We start from the raw sequence: 21,276 nt of genomic DNA, 5'->3' as shown, positions 1-21,276 counted from the left end.
AGGGTCTAGACCCAAAGTGCTCTAGCGATAGGTGTGAGCAGGGGTTGGGTAAGGAGGGGTGGGAAGAGTGGGAGACGGGATGTTGCGCTTCATTTCCATAAGTGTCTTCACTTTACACTGGTTGAGGAAGGAACAGAAGACAAGAGCCATTCTCAGCCACAAAGAGTGTTTCAGCCAATCAGGACACACTCTGCAAGATCCGCCCCATCCGCCATGGTTAAAGCCATCTATCTAATCTGTCTTTTTTGTACTTTTTTTTTTGTCTAAACATACTTCCAGTGACCACAAAAGGAAAAGTAAAAAGCAAAACAAAATATTTTTTAACAGATCTCTAACATTTTCGCATATAATCATTCACTAAAAACTGTGAATTTTTTTTGGACTGATGTTTGAATATCAAACAACAGGACTTTTCATTCGTCGTTGTGGTTGCTGAGCGCGAGCGTCTCTGGTAAGGGGGGGGTGAGGGTGGTTCAGCGATGGCTGGTTTTGGGTGTGCAGGTGGGGGTTCTGTGTCTGCTGCTGCTGCTCCCGCCACTCTCGTCAGGGAGTGGGGAGGGCGGTCCGGTGTCCGATTCCGAGCGGGTCTTGCTGCCCGAGATGCGTCGTATGGTGCGGTACTGCCGCTCCTCGGCAGGGCCCTCCTGAGACTCGTCTGTCTCTCGCGGCAGGTCCGACTGCAGCGGAAAGTTCCGGCGCTCCCATGGCTGCACGGGTGGCAAGATCTGCAGGGGGCAAAGATAGGGGGCACAGATGGCAGAAGTATATGGAGTAAATCAGGGCAATGGGTAGTTGAAATAAAGCAAACCTTTCAAGAGTCCAAGAGTGTGTTTGTGAGAAAGTGAACCACCTTACTGGATGTTGAGCGGTGTGTGCCTGTATGTGTGTATGTATGTGGACATGTGGAAATGAGTATATGCACATTTGTGTATGTGCACGTTAATCAGAGTGTGTTTGCTTGCATACATGACTATGTATCTGAGTGTGTGTGTGCCTACCATCTCTTCGTCGGGCGTGGAACAGCGCGTGTCATCGCTGGAGAGCAGACGGTGTGAGTGCGCGTGCAGGTGTGTGTGCGGCAGCAGCATGTCGGGGCTGGGCGGGCTGCTGGGGGAGGGGGCGCCGCTCGAGTCCTGCAGCAGATGGAAGTGCGCCGTGTCTGGGGATGAGGGCTGTGGGGTGGAAGGGTGGGTTCCCCCCAGCAGGGGAGTGGTGCGCCCGTCTGATGACCTGTACGAGCTGATAGACAAATGGACAGACAGAAAGGGAGGAAGGAAATGTTCAGAGTGTTTTCACCAAACCTGAAAACTTCACAACTGAGGTCTATAATGTGAAGTTTGAGCACCCCTGTCTGGGCTATGTTTAAATAAAGTGCCAATACTTGAAGGGCTGTACATTGCGAAATCTATGTTACAATGTGCTTATCTTAGTTTCATGGTTGAGACCATTAAAAGTGCACTATAATATGTGTACGAGGCAATATTGTCAAGGTGCCTATTTGTGTTGTTGTAGGTTAGGTTGCCCTCGTTATAAGTGTGTATGTGTGACCGAGGTTGTGTTTACCCACCGGCTTCCCCTGCGCATGGCGACGGCGGTGGCAGTCCAACTCCAGCGGGAGCGCTCCTGGTCTTCACATGGCTGGTGCAGCTGACCGAACGCCGTGTCAGTGAGATCCTCCACCTGAGAGGAAACAGAGGATTGAGACAAACAGAGGGTTAGGACAACGGCACAATGGGGTGAGGGCAGAGGATGGTAGAGTGTGTGACCAAAAGCAATAAAAAAATAAAAATAATAATTATAAAAGAAAGACACAAAACATATCAGAGAAGGTGAAGGGTAGAAACTGGTGTGTGAAGGTAGGCCTGGGTCACCCTAAATATCAGAAGCATCACATGACCAATGAGTGGAACAGCAGAAGAGGGTTCAGCTCAGCCGTGACATTTTGTGTCATGTATGATACTCGAGGAGTCACAGATGGCATGCACACGGACACTGCTGAGTGGAACACGAGTCCGGACTTGACTGATAATGACCCAGTACTGGTCTGCCTGGGTGTTCGTGGGCCTGTAGCAATGATCATGCTAATGACCCATTGAGTGACCGTTTACTGAGTGCCACAGTATTCTGATAAGCTCTATACAGATCTCTCTTCTTGTCTTACGAGACACATGTTTTAGGCCTACCTCCACGGTGTCATCCTCAGCTGATATGGGCTTGGCACAGACATCCACCTCCCTCCAGCTGGAAACACACAAGAGTGTTAAAAAAATAAAATAATAAAAAGTGTTTGTGCCTGTTGGCGGGTTCAGCACTCATATCACATATCTATATGTGCCTCTGTTAAGTTCATGATTGTGTCTGCAGTGCTGACCTGGGTGTGAGGATTTCTTTGTACTGCAGCTTCTCCACTCTGGTGGTGGCTGCTACCGACATGGGAATGACGATGTTGTTGATGTCAAAGGAGCTCTCTCCTCTCCTCCTGCGAATGGGGGTCTAAACAAAGCAGACATTGGTTACCCTCACATACACACATACACACACACGGATAAACACATAAGAGTTCCTACCCCACCTACAGCACACAGGCACTCTTGACACATTCTCTGTTGCACACACAATGGCCTTTCCCCTACTCATTAGAACACACGTCGGAAACTCCAATCATACACATGCATAGTGAGACCACATTCCTGTACTTGAAGAACACAAAGGTACACTCACATATTTCCGCATACAGTCACATACATTTATGCTTACTCACACACACATGCACGAGTGGACAGAGGGTCATACCGGGGTGCTGGTGGCGCTCTGTCCAGTGAGAGAGAGGGGTGTGGAGGTCTCGGAGGAGGTGGAGATCTGCCTCAGGAGGGGGCTGTGGGTGGGGGTCTGCACCCCCGACAGAGATGGACACGGGCTCCCCACATCCGTATATAGCTTTGGGGTGTCTGGGGAAACAGATTGGTGATTACTGTACTGAATGGCTGAAAAACCTGTCAGAGACAAAGGCAGAGAAAAATGTATAAAAACACAGATGAGAACCAGAAAGAGAAAAGCAATGCAGAGGGAACGAGAGAAACAGACTAGTAAAGGAGAAGCTAAAGCGTACTACATACTCGCTGCACCCGACCGGTAGCACGACAATGTGACGTCAAAGTTGCGTCATTTTCTCAGTCGCACGAGAAATTTCAGCCTCCCGCAGGCAGGTCGTGCACAGGAGATTTTTTTTTCAGATGCGCGCGACAAGCAGGATGAGCTTGAAGCCAAGATCAGGGAGCATGCGTGCCTCTATACAGTCATCAACCACATTCAGGCATTTCATATAGCCTAGCCCACATCTTAAATAAACATGTTTGAAGTGTCAGTTTGAGAAGAGAGGGAAATTAACCTGGCTAGGTTACCAGCGAGAGTTTGTGATTTTTAAATAGTTTGCTGAATAAGTTAATGAAGCTACCAGAGAGAGGGAATTAAGATGAAAGACCTAGGACCAAGGGACATGCGAATAATACAGCAAAAGGTAACAAAGATATTTATTTTCAACCAAAGGATATCTAAGACCTAAAAAAAAATCTCTTTCCACCTCAGGAAATTACACAAACTCATTTCTCAGCACCAGCCAGCTAGCTTACTTGCTAAAATTTCTCTATCTATCTATCTATCTATCTATCTATCTATCTATCTATCTATCTATCTATCTATCTATCTATCTATCTATCTAGCTGCACACACCTTGGAAACTAAATGGTAATGATGGTAGTTGTGAATAGCAGCAACCGAAGTCTGTAGTATCATCACAGACGGTAGTTTTTGCTGCCATTGAGGCCAATAGCAATTCAGGAGAATATTGCAACTAGTGTCGCGACCACCACGCGCGAGTATAAATGGTTACGGCGCTCCCATGACGGTCACATTGTCGCGCTACTGGTCGGGAGTGGCGAGTATGTAGGACGCTTAAGGAGAGTGGGGAGAGGGGAGAAGCAAGGAGAGCAGAGGTGTACTCACTCTCCATCCTCTCCAGAGAGTGCTCACGGGGCCTCTTGCGACTGTACGTCTTGTCATAGGCACCGTGGGACACTGTGGGTCCCCTGTCTCCGCGGTGATGGCGTCCCTCAAGCTTGGAGGCACTCAGGAGGCTGTTGAACTGCTGGCGATGGAGCTTCTCACTGCGCATCTTATGATGGGACAGGCCTGAGGAATGGGGGCAGGTGGGCAGAGGAGACCAAACTGAGTTCAGCATGAAACACAAAGGCTGAGAGAAAAAGCTCTCTACTTAGTTCATGTGACTAAGAACCCGTGTGTTCACATGTCAGTTCCTAATTGTGAAGGTCCACTGTTGGCTCATGGGACTTCAACCACTTATAGTATGTGAGCGTGCTCAACTTTAATAACAGGTGAGCCACTACTGCAGTGCTGGCTTGAGCCTTAATAAGGGGTGAGAGGGAGGCTGTACTTACGGACAGTGGACGAGAGCGAGTTGGATAGCTTGTGTTTGTCTTTGGAGCAGGATGACGAGGAGGCGGGATCAGAGGGCCGGGAGCCGAGGGAGAGCTTGTGTTTGACTGACAGCTTCTTGATGGGCTTGATCTTCTCCAGCGGTCGGCTCTGCCAATGAGATTTCAGCAGACGCTGCATGTGCAGACTCATCATGACATCTGAGGGGAGGAAGGGAGAGAGAGAGAAAGAGAGGATGTGTGTGGGGGTGTAAGGGAGGGAGGAGAGAAAGAAAGAGGGAGGAGAAAAAAGGAAAGAAGAGAGGGATAGAGAGTAAGGAGAAATGAGGGATAACGTTTTATTAAGGTGAATGGCCAATTATTACCGTTTTCTAAACTAGTGACAGATTTTTGTTTAAAAAAAAAAAAAGGATTTTTACAATGGCACCTGGTTCACTAGTTCTTTTCCATTTACAGACACTGATAACCTTATACAACACCTCCGAGGCATCAGTTAACATGTAACAGCCATCAATAACCAGCACCATCTGTCTCTCCCCACTGCTGCTCTCTCATGTCACCAAAGAGCCCTCTCTGCCTTCATACTGGATTGGTTTACATGGCGCTGGGGTTGCGCTGCAGTTCCCCCCCTCACCGCCACCAGGTGGCACAAATACTGCTCAACAGACCCCCTGTGGTGTTCGGCTTGCTCTTCCTCCCTCCCTCCCTGCTTTCATTCTGGTGCTCTATGCTTTCTGCCATCCTGATGGTGAGTGTCTCTGTGGCCCATTGTTGAGTCCCGGCACTGACAGACCCACTGTGGGGTGTGGTGAGGAGGAAAACAGAACAGTCAGTGGGACTGTGGGAGGTTTTCTTTGTGCGTGTTTGAGAGAGAGAGAGAGAGAGAGAGAGAGAGAGAGAGAGAGAGAGAGGGGCAACAAAACAGAGGGGGCAAATAAAAGAACATATAAAGACCACAGACAGTGTGTCATGTGTTGGTCTTCGAACGGCGTCCTTACAGAACAGGACACCGCCACCTTGGTAATTATATATCCAACTATATGTCTGAGTGTTGTGTCCGACAAACAACTGCACGTGGCTGATTGCAGACATCCAAGTGCGTGCTAATTACAATGTGAGGGTGTGGGCGTCAGCAGGGGCGGCCAACAGGGGCCCGCGTGTGTTCCTGTAAACACTGACCCTCCTGACCCCACGTCACATGATCCTGCTCTTGTTCTCCCATCCAAACAGGAACATCACAACTCCTGTGACTCATTAGGTTGTGCTGTGACATACATACACACTGAAGGGTGGGATGTTGCACTAAGAGCTCTCTGTATGAATCAGAATCTTATGGTTTTCACTTGTACGGGCTACAGAAGGCCCATCTGAGGGCCAGTGCCTGCTCACGCCATCTACACTAGTTAGGATTTGGATTGCTCATTCAGAGGGTCCATTCCTTTCAACAGTCACACACTATAAAGGGCACATTCCTCTGAGGCACCACTGTGTGTTTGCAGCCTGCTAAGTGCCTACTATGAAGTGCACATGAAAAAGGTGATGTGCCTGATAGGTGCGTGGGTGATTTGGGCTTCAGAAGATTCATGTTTGGGCTTTAACAGGTTTCTATAAATGTCTCTTGGAGAGTTTTCCACATACATGTGGGTCTATCTGATCAAAAAGGGTGAGTGAGAGACAGGGTGTCTGTCTGGGTGTGTGTGTGTGTGTGTCTCACCGTCTGTGAAGGACAGGATGGGGTGGACGCTGGGGTCGTAATGAGACAGGCGCTCCAGTAAGGGCCGATCATAGTGTGGCTCGAGTGGCGGGGTGGAGCGGCCGACACACGTCATACACTGAGGGTTCGCCTCACAGCTGCAGCGACACACACTCACACGCTGGACCTGCACAGGACACGGACACACACACAGTTAAGACACATCAACACACACACACAGCTAAGGATATCATATGGACAGTTAAAGATATTACACACACACAGCTAAAGAGATCATATACACACACACACACAGTTAGACACATCAACACACACGCACACACACACAGGACTGCAGAGAAAACCATGATGCACACCATCTAAACAAATGTCATCTCTCTTTTTTACATATCTTTTCACCAATGTGGCTTGCTCTAATGACCCCAATTACAAAAATACTCATGGGAAAAAAATCATAGGTGGGGACCACATATACAGATACAGACAAACACACACTGACACACAACCCTGTGGTAAAGTGACCCTACACAAAATCATGAGCAGAGACACACTCAAACACTCACACCCAGACTGAAGGAGGAAGAGACAAGACAATACAATCAGAACTCTTTCTAAACTCTTTCACCACATAACAAAGAGCACTGATGAGGAAGAGTGCAGCCGCCGTTAACGAACACAGCCTCAGACGGAGAGAGGACACGTTCAAACACCACACCCCTTTAAAGCCTCATCAGATAAGGACCCTCACAGCCACTATTTGAATCTACAAAACCACAAAATACAAATAATACATGGCCATGTTCATGTTAGATGCTCCTCAGTTGATTACATCTGGCACACATTACCACACATTAAAATTCCTGCATTGATTCTAACTACGGTAGCACCCCACCCCCACCTCTCTCGTCATACAGACACCAAATTCTCTCCACCGCTATAGGGAGCAAACTCTCATCTTCACACATAAATTAAACACACATTGTGTTCTTTCACACAACACCAAAACACTGTGTTCATTAACACACTAAAAACACACTCTTCCGGATGTGCACTTCTTGCTCACTCTCAGATCACAGACATGCAAATCCACACACACAGAGATGCCCCCTCCCCCCGACAGTGCCACAGACCAGTGACCTACATTCCTCCCCATCACTCTTCGTCTGCTCTCATGGCAGCCACGCTCATTTCCCATGATGCTCTCTTCTCCCACTCAAAAAAACCCGAAACGAAATCCTGACCAGACACCGAGCGCAGAGCGAGCCCATCAAAAACAAGAGGCTCAAAGAGGAGGGTTGGGGCGTACGCCGCCTCCAGACTTCTCTCTGTTGCCTCATTTATGAGCCCCAGATCTGGGGCTGCACGTGCTGGCAGCTCCGAGCGAGCGCTGGCACGCCTACACGCGACCGACTGCTCCAAACGCTCGCCAGTGATGATGAGAGGTTGACGTGGGTGAAGCTCCAAGCACGGAGCCAAATGGCGTTTGTGTGATCGTGTCCTTTTCTCTTAAAAGGACCATTTTTTCCCAACGTGTCGAGTCTGCTGCTGCTGTACGAAATTCCATTCAGCTTTGTTCTACACTGAGTATTGTCTCCATGCACCTGTCAGGAATCATGGCTGTAGGAGTGGGAGGTCAACTTCAAGAGCGAATCAATGAATGAATAACACATTCGCCAAATGCCCACACTCATGATGGCCCTCTTCCTGTGTTCGTAAGTTGCCCATTTAATGATAGAATGGGCCTGTGAGAAGCTGGTCATTGCAAAAGTCCCAGTTCCCTCTGTTCTGCAAGATGCAGTCTGTAGGCTGTCCAACAAAGAACCCAAACAGTTCACTGCCTGCGGTGGAGGAGCAGAATATTTGCTATTTTACATCGTGGGAGTCAGAAAGACGGCCACACAGCATGGAATCCTGGGAAGTGTAGTATTTATTTGGTCATTCACCAAGAAGGTGGAGTGCTGATCATTTAGCAGTGTTCATCTTCCTCATGACATCAAATATATATACAAGTCACTCACTTCATCTCAGCTCGCAGATGAAGATGAATTCACTGCTAACTATGGATGAGCAGACTGCTTTTACCTGCTTAAGACCGCTTTACCCCAAAACAGAGGGGTATTTGGAAACACTGTTCACAGTGTGAGCTGGAAGAGCAGGCTTGCTGTAATAGGTCCCAGGGCTGTGAAAAGAGCTAAGGCCCAGCAGGACCGTGACACAGAGCCGCTTCAGGTTACTGCAGCTGATCCCAGAACAGCTGGGAGTGGACGTCAGGCACAGCGGGAGCGGCGTGAGAAGACACTTGAGCTGAGCTCCGATCAGCGGGCTGGGCACTGGGCCCAGTACTGGTCCCGCTCCGATCCACTCATGTTTGTTAATGAGCGTGCAGGGTGACTCAGTGATGAAACATGCACAATATTATGAGCCCTGAACCGAAGCCCAGAAACCCTCCTGGAGCCAAACCCAAAACCAGAGAGGCTGGGAGGACAACTATCCACGCAGGATGTACATTATCAGCTCATCTGAATTCAAATGCTTTTCAGGTTTGAATATGGTAATGAAATATTTTGGGTTTGCATTTTTGCAATGTCTGGTCTGACAAAACGAGCACACACACACACACACACACACACACACACACACACACACACACACACACACACACACACACACACTAGCTGTTATCTGCCACCACTAAACTTTCCTGTAAATATTTTTATATGTCCACACAACATACATTACCAATATTCATGCTGCCAGCTCAGCCCTCATTGTACCGCCACAAAAGTCTGTGGGTACACATACAAAGCAGCACAAACATACAAACCCACCTCCCTACACACACACACACACACACACACACACACACACACACACCTTGCGGTTGAGGTTGGTGAGTGTGCTTGGTCTGACGAGTCGTCGTCTCTTGCAGCTGATGAGGGGTCGTGTGCGAGCAGCCACACATGTGTGGTCAGGGGGGGAGGAGGCCGCACACGACACGCTCCCCCACTGCGGCTGCTGCTGATATTGCTCCTCTGAGTCGCCCGTCTCTGAAGAAGCAGGCCTCAAACTAGAGAGAGAGAGAGAGAGAGAGAGAGAAACAGAGAGAATACTGAAATAGTTAGTAATAGTAATAAGAGAGAGAATACACTGAGGGTCACTGGAAATGGGATCTGCCATTTCTCAAAAGGTAACTATTATTGTTTCAAAATCACTGTTCTGATCAATATAAAGTCTGAACAATTCAAAGCTATGGGGCATGAACACAGAGAGCCAAGTGAGAAAGAATTAGTGAGAATAAGTGTGTGTGTGTGTGTGTAGACGAGTTCTTACTTGTTGATGACCCCATTGACCTGCTTCCCTGAAGGATACGCCTTCCTCAAGCCTGGGTCTGTGGAACTCTCCTGGACGTCAGAGCCAAAGTCCTGCGGGGAGAGCAAACGAGCCAATCACATGGGGGTTGACGTGGAAACCCCTGATGGGCTTGCTGCACTGGGTGACACCACTGCTTGGAGGGGGGGAATGGGCAGTCTGTTGCATTCCTCTGAAGTTGGGCCTGGCAGAGGATGTTCAACTGCACTTGGCACGACAGAACAAAGACCACCAGTGTTTTTGGAACTCCCCCTCCACACACACACACACACACTCACCCTGCACCCCACCCTTTCTATGAGCCAGTCGCCGAAACTCCAGGCAAAAACTCCCAGCAACACTATCCACAACCCAGAGGGCAGTGGGGCGCTGGAGGAGCCAACATTTTTTTAAAATAGGCAAGTTGCCACGGTACAATCTTCGAGTTCTGGGTGAGCGTTAAGGGAGGAAGTACTGGGAAAACTACCTTTGTGGACGCATCTGTGACTGGACTAAGATCTCCCACATACAAACTCAGTCCCCTTACTCACTCATACACATTTTAACTCCTTTCACCCTCTTTCATCCATTAGACTCCCAGCCTGTGGTTCTCACTCTTTTACACACTGTTTTCACTTTAGCCCAGCTTTACATGGTTTAATACTCTCCCTTTCCCTCACACACATCTACACAGAAAATACTCAGCCTCTCTTTCTCTCTCACACACACTCACACACACAGCACAACACCAGTGGTCCTTGTTGAAGGAAACATTACTTGTATTCCAATGACAACAAAAGCTTCACCATGAAAACAGCTAATGGTGAGAAACAACAATCTCAGTCACTCAGCGGTATTTTTTCAAACTCGCACTGGAGAATGCAATCGGGGCCAACAGTGACGTACAGGACCAATCAATTCAAATTCTGGCCATTCTAATTCTAGATGGTTCTTCTTGAACATGGTGGTGATAAGGAGGCTGATGTCACACACAGGGCTAATAGCCTTCAGGAAATCAGTTAAAAGCTTCACCACCACCTTGACCATCACCATCATTATCACGGTAAAGTACCTCACAACTTGTAAAGCTACCTCACAACTTAGGGGCCGTTTACACGAAACCGCCGGGTGAATTTTCTCTTACCGCTTTCACACCTTTAACGACACCGGCAAGAAAAAAACCTTGTGTGTACACACAGAGGTGTAACCGGCTAAATGTGCTGTAGTACATATGCCAGACCAGTCGATTGGCGCCGCTGTGCAGAAGCTTCACCATAATTTCGCGTGAATCGCGTAGAAGAAAACATTGAGAATGTCTAATAAGGGCTCTGGTTAAGCAGTCGCATGACATAAGGAGACTACAGACAATTCGGTTTTCAATTCAACTGTTAAACTAATAAAGTTAATTTTTAAGGTATGTGACTGCTATGTGAAATTTTAAATGCTTAGCCTACGCATTGCATTAGCAAATGCTTAGCCTACGCATTGCATTAGGTCTGAGCACCACTGGAGAAAACACTAACACGCAGTAAGCTAATGTTTAACTAAGTTAAGCTAACGTGTGCTTCTAACTTGGCTGATTAGGCTACATTGTGCACATAAATCATGACAGGGGAAAGACAAACATTTTAATATGATAAATGGTTTGGTTTGTTTTGACAAGCAGCATGTCAGGTCGAGTGCCGTGGCTGACTTGAGAGGTGGGGCTATGTCGTCAAAGTTGCCGGCGGTTTCAAAAGTTCCCACTTCGGAAGCCGGTTTCAAAAGCTATCGGTTTCAGTCTCCTAAACTGTCGGCGTCGTGTACACGCAAGGCATAACCGTTAACAAAACCTCACCGGTTTCACAAAAACCGGCGTCGTGTAAACGGCACCTTAGTGGATGAGGTGTTACCCTCTCACAACACAGTTGATTAGCCGATGCATTTGGCCATACACATACCTGATGTGTTAATGTACATAATGTACATATATAACTACATAAGTCATTTGTAGCTAATGGGTTCATGTAAAATACCTCTTGTAATAATCAATAATGGAATGTTTTAGCAGTGCTTTTATAAAGTATACAATACCTGAGACACTTGGCAAGAGACTGGCTCCTCCTTCACCTCACACACTTCCTCCAATGAGGGCTCTCCAGGGGCAGTATCTCCCAACACAACAGGGCCCTGCAAGAGAAACAGGGAGAGGACTCGCTGTCAGTGAGGCAGAGAGAGAGGAGGAGCTGTGAGGACGTGCAGGAGGAAGGTGAGAAGAAGGAGAGGGGCAAGAGAGGAAGGCGAGAAGGAACAGATAGAGGGGAATAGAGGAAGGAGAAAAAGAACAGATAGAGAGGAGGAAGAGAAGATAAAGAAGAGAGAACAGGAGGCAGAGAGGAGAGCAAAAAGGAGAGAGGAAAATGGGGAGGAAAGGAGAAGAGGGCAAGAAGACTAAGGAGAGAGGAAAATGGGGAGGAAAGGAGAAGAGGGCAAGAAGACTAAGGAGTGGGCAAGAAAGGTGTCGGAGGAAAACAACCGACAAGTAGTGGGAGGGAGGAGGGACAAGAGAGTTAAAAGATGAGGGAGTGCAGAGAGAATGTGTGAGAGAGATAATGAACATACAGCTGTGTGTATGTGTGTATGTGTGTATGTGTGAGTGACCATTGAAGGATGTCAGCTGACACTGAAGTCATGTGATGGCGTGTTGTATTTCACAGGCTTAAATTAAGAGCTGCACAGGGGACTGCCACAATCATATTCCCACTCCCATTTGCAGTGAAGGTGAGACATCTCACTTCCAAACGGGTGCACACGAATGTGTGCATGAGAGCACACATATAAAAGCGTGAACATTGTTGCCTGCTGGAGCTATGGCTTGCATGAATGTGTGTGTGAGGGGGGATGTTGTTACCATGACAACGTTGCAGATGGGTCTGACCTTGCCGAAGTACATCTGACTGAATGTCACCAAGCTAGATGGGATCTGTCTGTAGATTTCTGTCTGGTGGATGTTGTTTGCGTGTGTGTGTGCAAAGAATAAGCCTGAAGATGTGCTCTGTGTTGTGATGTGCATTGGAAGTCTGTCTGCTGGCAGATTAGTGTGTGTATTTGTGTGTGTGTGTGTGTGTGTGTGTACTTTACTGGAGCGGATCTGTCTGTAGATGGCTGTTGGTGGATGCTGTGTATGTGTGTACCTTGCTGGAGCGGATCTGTCTGTAGATGTCTGTCTGCTGGCGGATGCGGTACTCCAGGTCTGACACATGAGCCTGAAGCCAGTTCCAGTGGCTGATAATGGAGGCCCGGTCCACAGCATAACGCCCCTCTGCACGTCGCCATCTACAAGGAAACACAGACACACAACACAGACATTAATAACAACACTCAGCATTCAGATCACACAACACTTTAAAACACCACACACACACACATTACAAAACTCCATGAACATAATAATCAGACCCACATAGTGCTCAAACACAACACAATCCCACTGCAAATGCATACATACAATTAACATCTGCACACACCAGCATCACTGCCATAAAACGCACACTCAACTATCATAGTCATATCTGATTAAGCGCTCCTGCACCTACACACAATCATTAGATTATCAAAAGACTTCTCGCATCATATGAGAGAGTCTGAAGTTGTAATTTACAAGTGAGAGAAAGCACAAGCTAAGTGTACGAATACAGCTCCGGTGCACAAAATTCATAGACTGTATGCCAGATGGCAGGTTGGCTTTCTCAATGGTTATTGCTTTATTAGATTTGGCAGGGTCAGGGCAAAACTCATTTGTGTGTGTGTTTTGAGGGTGTGTGAGAGTGAGGGAAAGAGAGCGAGAGTGGAAGAAGTATGTTTGAGAGAGTGAATTGTACATGACACACACACACACACACACACACACACACACACACACACACACACACACACACGCAGAAGTGCTCTAACGGACCAGCTACCAGGGGCAACAGAACACCAAAACCCCTGGACATGGGGGGTGTCAGTGACAGGGAGATGGAGAGGGGAGGAGTGAATGTGAATGACGGTCTAAGAGTAGGGTGGGAGGAAGCCGACAACTGGACCGCATGGACTGTGACCTCGGCTGAACCAAGCTGCAGCAGCACGACTCAAGATTTCCCTGCATTAGCAGGCAGAGAGGAGAGGAGAGCAGAAAAAGGAGGCAGAAAGGGGGACAACAGTAAAAAGGAAGATGAAGCTGAGAAACAGACTGAGCAAAGAAGTGTGAGTGAGAGAGTGTGTGAGAGAGAGAGAGAGAGAGAGAGAGAGGGAGTGTGTGTGTGTGTCAGTGAGTAAGTTAGAGCGAGTGCTGTTACATAACCCACTCTCCATTATCCCTGCCCACAGAGATCACTACAGCTTCTCTACTTTACATTCCACACACACACACACACACACAACGCAGTACCACAGCGGATTTCCAGAGATTTCACTTACTCACACACACAGCTCAGAATGTCCAACACCCCAAAACCCACTATTCTAATACCCAGCAATGACAAAATTCAACAACTCAACATCTGCAGTATTAATATGCTTCAATACAGGACCCTTCCATAGATAAGAATCAACAAGAGACAAGGCATTACTACTATGCTGCGGCGGAACACTGAAAATCTTCAGATCTATTCCCCAAAACTGTTTGATTTACATTTCCTGAATCAACCTGTATTGGCAACTCTGACAAATTAATGCAACTCCACAAAGGACCCTACATTGATGGGGCAGGAGAGAGAGAGAGTGCACAAGATCCCTTGATTGAATACTGGGGGTGGAGGGGGAAGGGAGAGAGAGAGAGAGAGAGACCCTATTGATGCACTCCTCTTCTCACTTCTCAGTCTCAGAGGTCTTTTATCATTTCCTACAATTCTCATGAATTCTCAAACACAGAGCCATCACCAGAACAGTATGGACTGTGTGCAACAGGGAGAAAATCATAATGAATCAGAAAGCCCTCAACCGTAACCCAAATGAACAGAGAGAGTGAGTCAAGTGTGAGGATCTACTAATGCGTTGAGTGAGACTGAGACAAAGCATCCCAGAAGAAGATAATCCTTCAAACCCACAGACTGTTTGTGTGTGTGTGTGTGTGTTTCTTTGCAGCACATGTCTCATACCAATTCCCATCTCCGTCCTTACATCTCCCATCCTCACCTCACACACACAGGAACCCACCAAACCCTAAGCCTCTCGTCTTGTACGTCAGCACTTCGGTCTTTCCCTACTGCCTAATCGCACGTGCGTACGCGAACACACACATATATGCATATAGTGTGGCAACCATTGTTACACTGACATGCGATTTGTGCATAATAAGCAAACAGTAACAACAGCAAAGTGTGAACTAAGTAGGTCTACTAGTTCCTGCTTCACTCAAACACAGAGCAATATCCCCCCACCATTCCTCTTTTCCAATTAAAATGTTTCCACAGGAGTCTGGTGTGGGGGAGGGGCTCAGGCAGAAACAGCTGCACTTCCACAGGAGACCAGTGGGGGCAGAGATGAAAAGCAAGAGAGAAAGATGTGAATGTGAATACAGATGTTAAGTGTGGTTAAGAGGGTGAACGTACGTCTTTCAGTATGCAAAAAATGTGTTGCAGATGTCGGAAATCTTGTTTGTATGTGGGAGTCAGAGGATGAGAGAGACAAAGTGTTTGTGTGTGCGAGTGAGTGAGTCTGAGTTTGACTGCAGCACTGGTGTGTGGGAAGTGACTACAGCAGTGCCAAAGAGAACAGCTCCATAGAGAGAGAGAGAGAGAGAGAGTTGAGGAGGGCTGGTGAGGGTTAATGCCCACTGAACGGTATCAGGAATGAGACACATCATCCTTTCAGGAAGAACAAATGGGCATTCTCTCAGTGCTTATTTTGTCTCATGTAACCTGGCAGATGTATTCCCTCTCTCCATCAAGGAGAACATTTAAACCAGTCTCACACATTTTCCAGAGATAGACATGTCCATGCATGTTATCTAAGTAGGATGGCTAACACTGTGGTTAGTGCTCAAGCAACACAGAGAAAATGTTTGAACATTTCCTCAAATATTTATTTCCTTGCAACTATGTGCAGAGAAGGGACCAAACAGAAAGTCTGACCCAGTGAGTCCATCACCACTTGTTCCTCTTCATGACCTTACAGCAAAATAGCATTGCCGTTTTAAAGGACCAACATCCATAAGCTGTTAGGCTTTATGGTCCTCCTCATTAGGGACAATTAAAGAAAAGTATCATAGGTGATAAGCACACACACACACAGTGATAGCTGCCTCTTGGTGTGTCCATTCTGCTCTCCAGGCCTACACAACCATTTATGCATAATATAAGAACAAGGAAACATACAAACATCCGGGTGAAGAACATTTAGCAGCAGAGTTTATGGGGAGAGATGGCAGGAAATGGTCTGGCTCCTATGTCTGCCTCCCTCAGAGGATTACATGAATATTATCTTAACATTGGAGCCATCTCTGATCTATTTTAAAGAGACAGAGCATACTAGTAGACAAATACAAATGCACACAAATACAGAGAAACAGAGACAGACAGAGACACACACACCACCACGCAAAAAGAGGAATATAAATAGACAGGAAATTTGTCTGTTGCAATTCATAACATGGGTGGAGAAGAGACATGTAATGAAAGATGTGTGGGCAGATGCTACGTAACAGTGCAAAAATGGAGACCCATAAGAGGCCCCCAGACTGCAGACATCCACACTAGAGCCCATTAGCACAGAACTAAGCCCTCCTCCAGTAGCTGTCAAATGGACACATAACGGCCCGGAAAGAGGAGCTAGAAGGTGACGGGGGAGAAAGGGAGGAGAGGAAGGGAGAGATGGAGAAAGAAAGAGGGAGGCATGAGAGTGAAGAGAAGGAAAAAAAAAGAGATAGGCCTGGTGAGTGAAAGCGTGTGTGTGAGAGTGTGTGTGTGTGAGGGCGGGAGATAGAGCAATAAGTGTGCTCTCTGAATAGGCGGAGTCTGGAGAACAAAGGGGCTGATGTGCAGCCCTCGCCCTCTGCTGTACAACCCCCCCCCCATCAGTCACATGACCAGATTCTCTGAACCAGCGAGCAAGAGAGAAGCCAAGCACTGGGGAAAAATGGAGGGAAGGGAGGATCTGAGTGAGCGTTTTTAAGAGAGGTGCCTTTGCATCAGGACACACACACACACACACACAGCCCAGAAGGGGCCTATGTTTTACTGTAAATGTATTCTCTTTCTGCACTACTACTGTGAGTCATGAATAAATCAATAAAAATGCTGGCTGGCATTTTTTCTTTCTTTTCTGTTGCCGCTTATTGAGTTCTGAGCTTCTGAGGGCCAACTACAAAATCACTTCATTCTAATGGAAATCACAGAGCGACCATATCGACAACACGCTGACTAATGCTCCCTTCTTTGCATACACAAACACATAGCGAATGTACAAGTATTCTTGCTAATCCCAAGGGTGAAAACAGAGGTAAAGACACATAAAATCAGTTTTAGATGGCCACCTAAAGCAGGGTCTTCACTTTAAGTTCAATGCAAAGTTGTCCTCCCTACTCACTGATGCACAAACACGCAAGACACACACAGCAGTTTTTTTTTTTTTTTAATCCAATAGGCAAGAATTTGAACTTCAACTTGTTTCACATTACAAGTACTATCCGATCAAATGGCCAAGGTCAGACCTTTCTGCCCAGATGTGAACAGGGTCATTCATTCCCACATGAAACAGCACGTTTCGGTATACTGATAAAGCTTTGTGAGAAGTAGGCTAAGGAAGTCACAGCACTCAGTGAAGATTTCCAGCATTATGACTAAAATTAGAGCAGGTAGGCATAGTTTAAGGTAGCTCACCCCTCTCTTCACTATTTCCACAGAAACTCCATACAAAGTTTTTTTGTTTGGGGGACAGGCTGCCCCCACTTTGTTTGTTTCCAGTTTTTGGAGCCTGGGCTGCCTACAGAGACCATTTTTTTTACAGCGTACTCACAGAATGGACAACTAGCAGATCATGAAGAGATGATTGCTAAATATGTGACAAAAAAAAATGTATGGGCTTCAAATCACGTACGATCACTGAGTGCACCTTTAAGTCTCATACCAGTTAACCTAGTTATGCTTGCTACCTTCAAGAGTTATGTAAAAGTTGGCTGTTGCTAGGGTGTGTTAATAGGCCTATAACTAATTAGCTGCTGAGTGACAATATCAGCTTACCAATAAAAGATGGCTTTGGGTTTAAAGTGATCAGAACCACCTGAAGATGATGTAACAGTCATTAAAGGGAAACTGCATTTTTAAACCTGGGCCCAATTTCCACAGCTTTTTTGTCAACCTACGTAAACCTATGTGATCAAGCATATTGTTATTGGGTTACATACCAATTGTTTTCACCACTGAGATGCTTATAATGTTACTGTAAGTGTCTGACAACATATAAACAATCCCTGCAGAGATACAGCTGTGTCTGATTACCTCATTAATTGTAAATAAACTGCAGAAAGGGGCTTTTTCTAAAGCTAGTTTCTGACAGCCAGTTGTGCTTTAACTGAAAGTTTCTATTCACCAGACAAAAACACCCTCCAACCTCCAATACCACCGTATAGCCACACACACACACAGTATGACATTTAAGTGGCCCCTGTTCCCCTCCCCCATGCAAGCCATGAGCTGTAATGGTGCAGGGAACGATAAGGAGAAGGGGTAAATAACTGCCACTATCGTGTGTGTGTTCTGGAAAATTCTACATCAACAAGTTATAGCCCTCGTACCTGTTTGAAGACCCACAAACATGTGCGCACACACACACACACACGCACACACACACACACACACACACACACACACACACACACACACACACACACACACACACACACACGGATATCACAAGCATGCACAAAACCAGGAGGATAACATAAAACTCAGTGACAAAATAAGTACATTGTATGCAATACAACCACATGATAAACATTTTACCAATGTATAAAATTGAACACACATCAGTAAAAAACAACTCATGATAAAAACAATTATGTTTACCATCAAGCTTTTCACAAGATGACTGCTAGGCGAACACATCACTATTCAAACCCATACCTCAAGTAGACAAACACAGAGAGTCAAAAACAAAAGCATCACACAACCACTCTCGGGGAAGTTCAGATCAAACACACTGAGGTTAAAAGGTCAAACACCCATTGTTCATTGGCCCATAGCTGTTCCCAATATCTGACACCACTAACTATCATACAACCCACAAGATGAGTAACCATTTTGAATAATAACCACTTCCCTTACATCGACATACTAACAATGGAGATTTCCATGTAATGCCTCACTGTTGTCAGGAGACGTTGGAGATACAGTGTCTTAGTATTGAACGGTAACTGGATAAACACGAGGAGGAGCCAGAATCAACAGGGACTGTGAGGCCAAGTGATGAGTACTCCATTTTAATTTCTGCTCTGTTGCGTAATATAAAAGCATGTTTTATACATAAGATAGGCCCTTAGTGTGTAAACACCCAATAACACTCACGGTTTCCAATTTGAAACCTTGGACATGCAGAAAGGAGTTAGGCAGCCATCGTTCTGAATTCCGGAATTCTGAAGCAGTGAGGAATGCTCCGAGAGAACATATAATCCTCAGGATTCTGGAATCTCACCCGTGAAACTTCGAGGGAAAAAAAAAAAAAAAAAAAAAAGTTGACCACAGGCTTATTATCCCACGGAATCGGTCATTGCCGCTGTTGCTTGTATTTCAGGAGAAAATATGGGCCTTGGAAAGAACAGGTAGCATGGACTGACCTGCCCCAGACATAACATGCTACACGCACACCACACCTTTACTTTTCTCAGCTTTGTGTGTGTGTATGTGTGTGTGTGCGCGCGCCTTTCCCTCTTTGGCCTCTTCAGCTGGAAATAATCTTCCGTTTTCTTTTTCCCCCACACCCTTTCTTTATTTAAAGAGAAAATGTTGTTAGCTACAATTAAATATGTGGGTGTCTCCTCCTCACCACACCAGGAGAGCCAGAACTTCATTAAAGCTTCACAAACACTGAATGAGACAAACACACAGAGACCAATGCTGTGCCGTCACAATGCCTCTCCAACACACATTCTTATGAAGAGTGGTTTAAAACCAACACAGGAAAATTCCCAGTAGCCTAACAAAGTAGCCCCACACTTGAATGTTGTGGCTTGGAAAAACTGAATGCCTTCTGGTAGGTAGGTAGGTAGGTAGGTAGGTAGGTAGGTAGGTATGTATGTATGTATGTATGATTCCTAGTATGAATGTAGACCTATGCTGCATAGTGATGACCTCTCATGCTGCTTTTTTACATGAATGGAATCACTGAATGCAACCGAGAAAAGGAGGGGCTTAGGCCTTGGTGCTTCAGTAAGGGAAACAGCTGGAATTTCATTGCATAGAGATAAAGTGTGTGTGTGTGTGTGTGTGTGTGTGTGTGTAAATAAAAAAGCATATCCAACGCTTTGGAAATGCCAATGTAACAACTCATAACCAATGTCACAACCTGCATCAAACTGAAATGGAGAAAATTAGGAAAAGACAGGGAGTGAAAGAGCATGTGAGGTTATGCAATGAGTGTGTGTGTGTGTGTGTGGTGCAGAGTAAACCAGCTCCAGATGTGAGTAAGCGAGTGAGCGAAAACGGAGGACGAACGAGAGGACATGGAGAGCAGTGGAGGCTGGAGTAAACATTGCGTGTCCGATTGCAGACAGGCTGGGAATACAACGAGTGGCCGTGGCAGCAGAACCACATACCTCACCCCCTACAGCCAGCTGTGGGTCAGCAGAGAGGGAAAGAGAATGGAGAGGGGGCGCTTGAATTACTGAAGCCATCTCAACAACACACACACACAAAAAAAAAAAAAAAAATACACACAAAAGCGATGGGGGGAAAAAAAAACAGTCTAGAACCAACAGTCAACAGGCTAACCGTCTCAGCCTTATTACACCTGTCGATCAAATGCATTCAGGACACGTCATTTCTCTCGTCCCCTTCAGTCCGGAGGCACTAGATATGTATCCCTTTGCCTCCTCTGCTGAAAATTAATCCATACTGTACATCTGATGGCTCAGATTCAAGAGATCAGTGCCAGATCAGCTCCACTGTCACCTAGCTGGGTAGCTGAACTGAACATTTCATTGGAAACAGCATGGGCTATCAATCATGATTTAGGTACCCAAAGGAGAGGCAGCCTTGAATGGACAGTGACCCACACACATATCACATACAGTTGAAACCAGAAGTGTACATAGCCTGTACATACACATGCTAAAGTTGACTAAAAAGAGGAATAGAAAATCATCTTTTGGAAATTGATCTTAATGCCTTGATTAAACAAATGAGGAAAATCAAACCTTTAAGCACACCAATTTTCTTTGTAAAAGAATAATGTATCGTAAATAAATAAATGTTCTTCCTTAAAATACAGGGGCTCATAAGTATACATACATCTCACCATTGGCATGGGGTACTTTCCATAAGATCATCTCTCAATGCAAATCAAACCAGCTATTAGGCTAACTGAAATAAAACCATGCCAATCTCTAGGTATGGTGAAGGGAATGTGATGTGGGGCTATTTTAATTCCAAAGGCCAAGGGAACGTTATCAGGATGCATAGTATCCTGGATCCATAAAATCACAGACAGCTGTGACTTCAGTGTTGATGGAAGGCTGACATATGATAGGGTCATTAAGCATAAACTGTGAATACCAGGAAAGTAGGTACACAAAGTCCAAATCAGGCC

General features: G+C 46.2%; 1 protein-coding gene across 2 annotated transcripts in view; it reads right to left on the bottom strand.

Annotated features, from left to right (window-relative positions):
* kansl1b (KAT8 regulatory NSL complex subunit 1b) overlaps positions 1–21,276 on the bottom strand; it is a 66,942-nt gene continuing 45,666 nt past the window's right edge. For both annotated transcript variants that reach the window (XM_048245388.1, XM_048245389.1), the window contains exons 3-15: positions 12,687–12,828; positions 11,587–11,682; positions 9,496–9,587; positions 9,040–9,232; positions 6,166–6,331; positions 4,455–4,652; positions 4,003–4,188; positions 2,794–2,948; positions 2,372–2,493; positions 2,184–2,241; positions 1,568–1,680; positions 999–1,239; positions 1–725 (exon numbers count right to left, since the gene is read on the bottom strand). In XM_048245388.1, the coding sequence (XP_048101345.1) occupies positions 474–725; positions 999–1,239; positions 1,568–1,680; positions 2,184–2,241; positions 2,372–2,493; positions 2,794–2,948; positions 4,003–4,188; positions 4,455–4,652; positions 6,166–6,331; positions 9,040–9,232; positions 9,496–9,587; positions 11,587–11,682; positions 12,687–12,828 (2,014 nt within the window). In that variant the 3' untranslated portion in view covers positions 1–473. The remainder of the gene's footprint in view (positions 726–998; positions 1,240–1,567; positions 1,681–2,183; positions 2,242–2,371; positions 2,494–2,793; positions 2,949–4,002; positions 4,189–4,454; positions 4,653–6,165; positions 6,332–9,039; positions 9,233–9,495; positions 9,588–11,586; positions 11,683–12,686; positions 12,829–21,276) is intronic.

Source organism: Alosa alosa, chromosome 6 (genome assembly GCF_017589495.1).
Source record: "Alosa alosa isolate M-15738 ecotype Scorff River chromosome 6, AALO_Geno_1.1, whole genome shotgun sequence".
NCBI lineage: Eukaryota > Metazoa > Chordata > Actinopteri > Clupeiformes > Clupeidae > Alosa > Alosa alosa.
The sequence above is the reverse complement of the archived record's forward strand: the minus strand, read 5'-3'. Positions and strand labels throughout refer to the sequence as shown.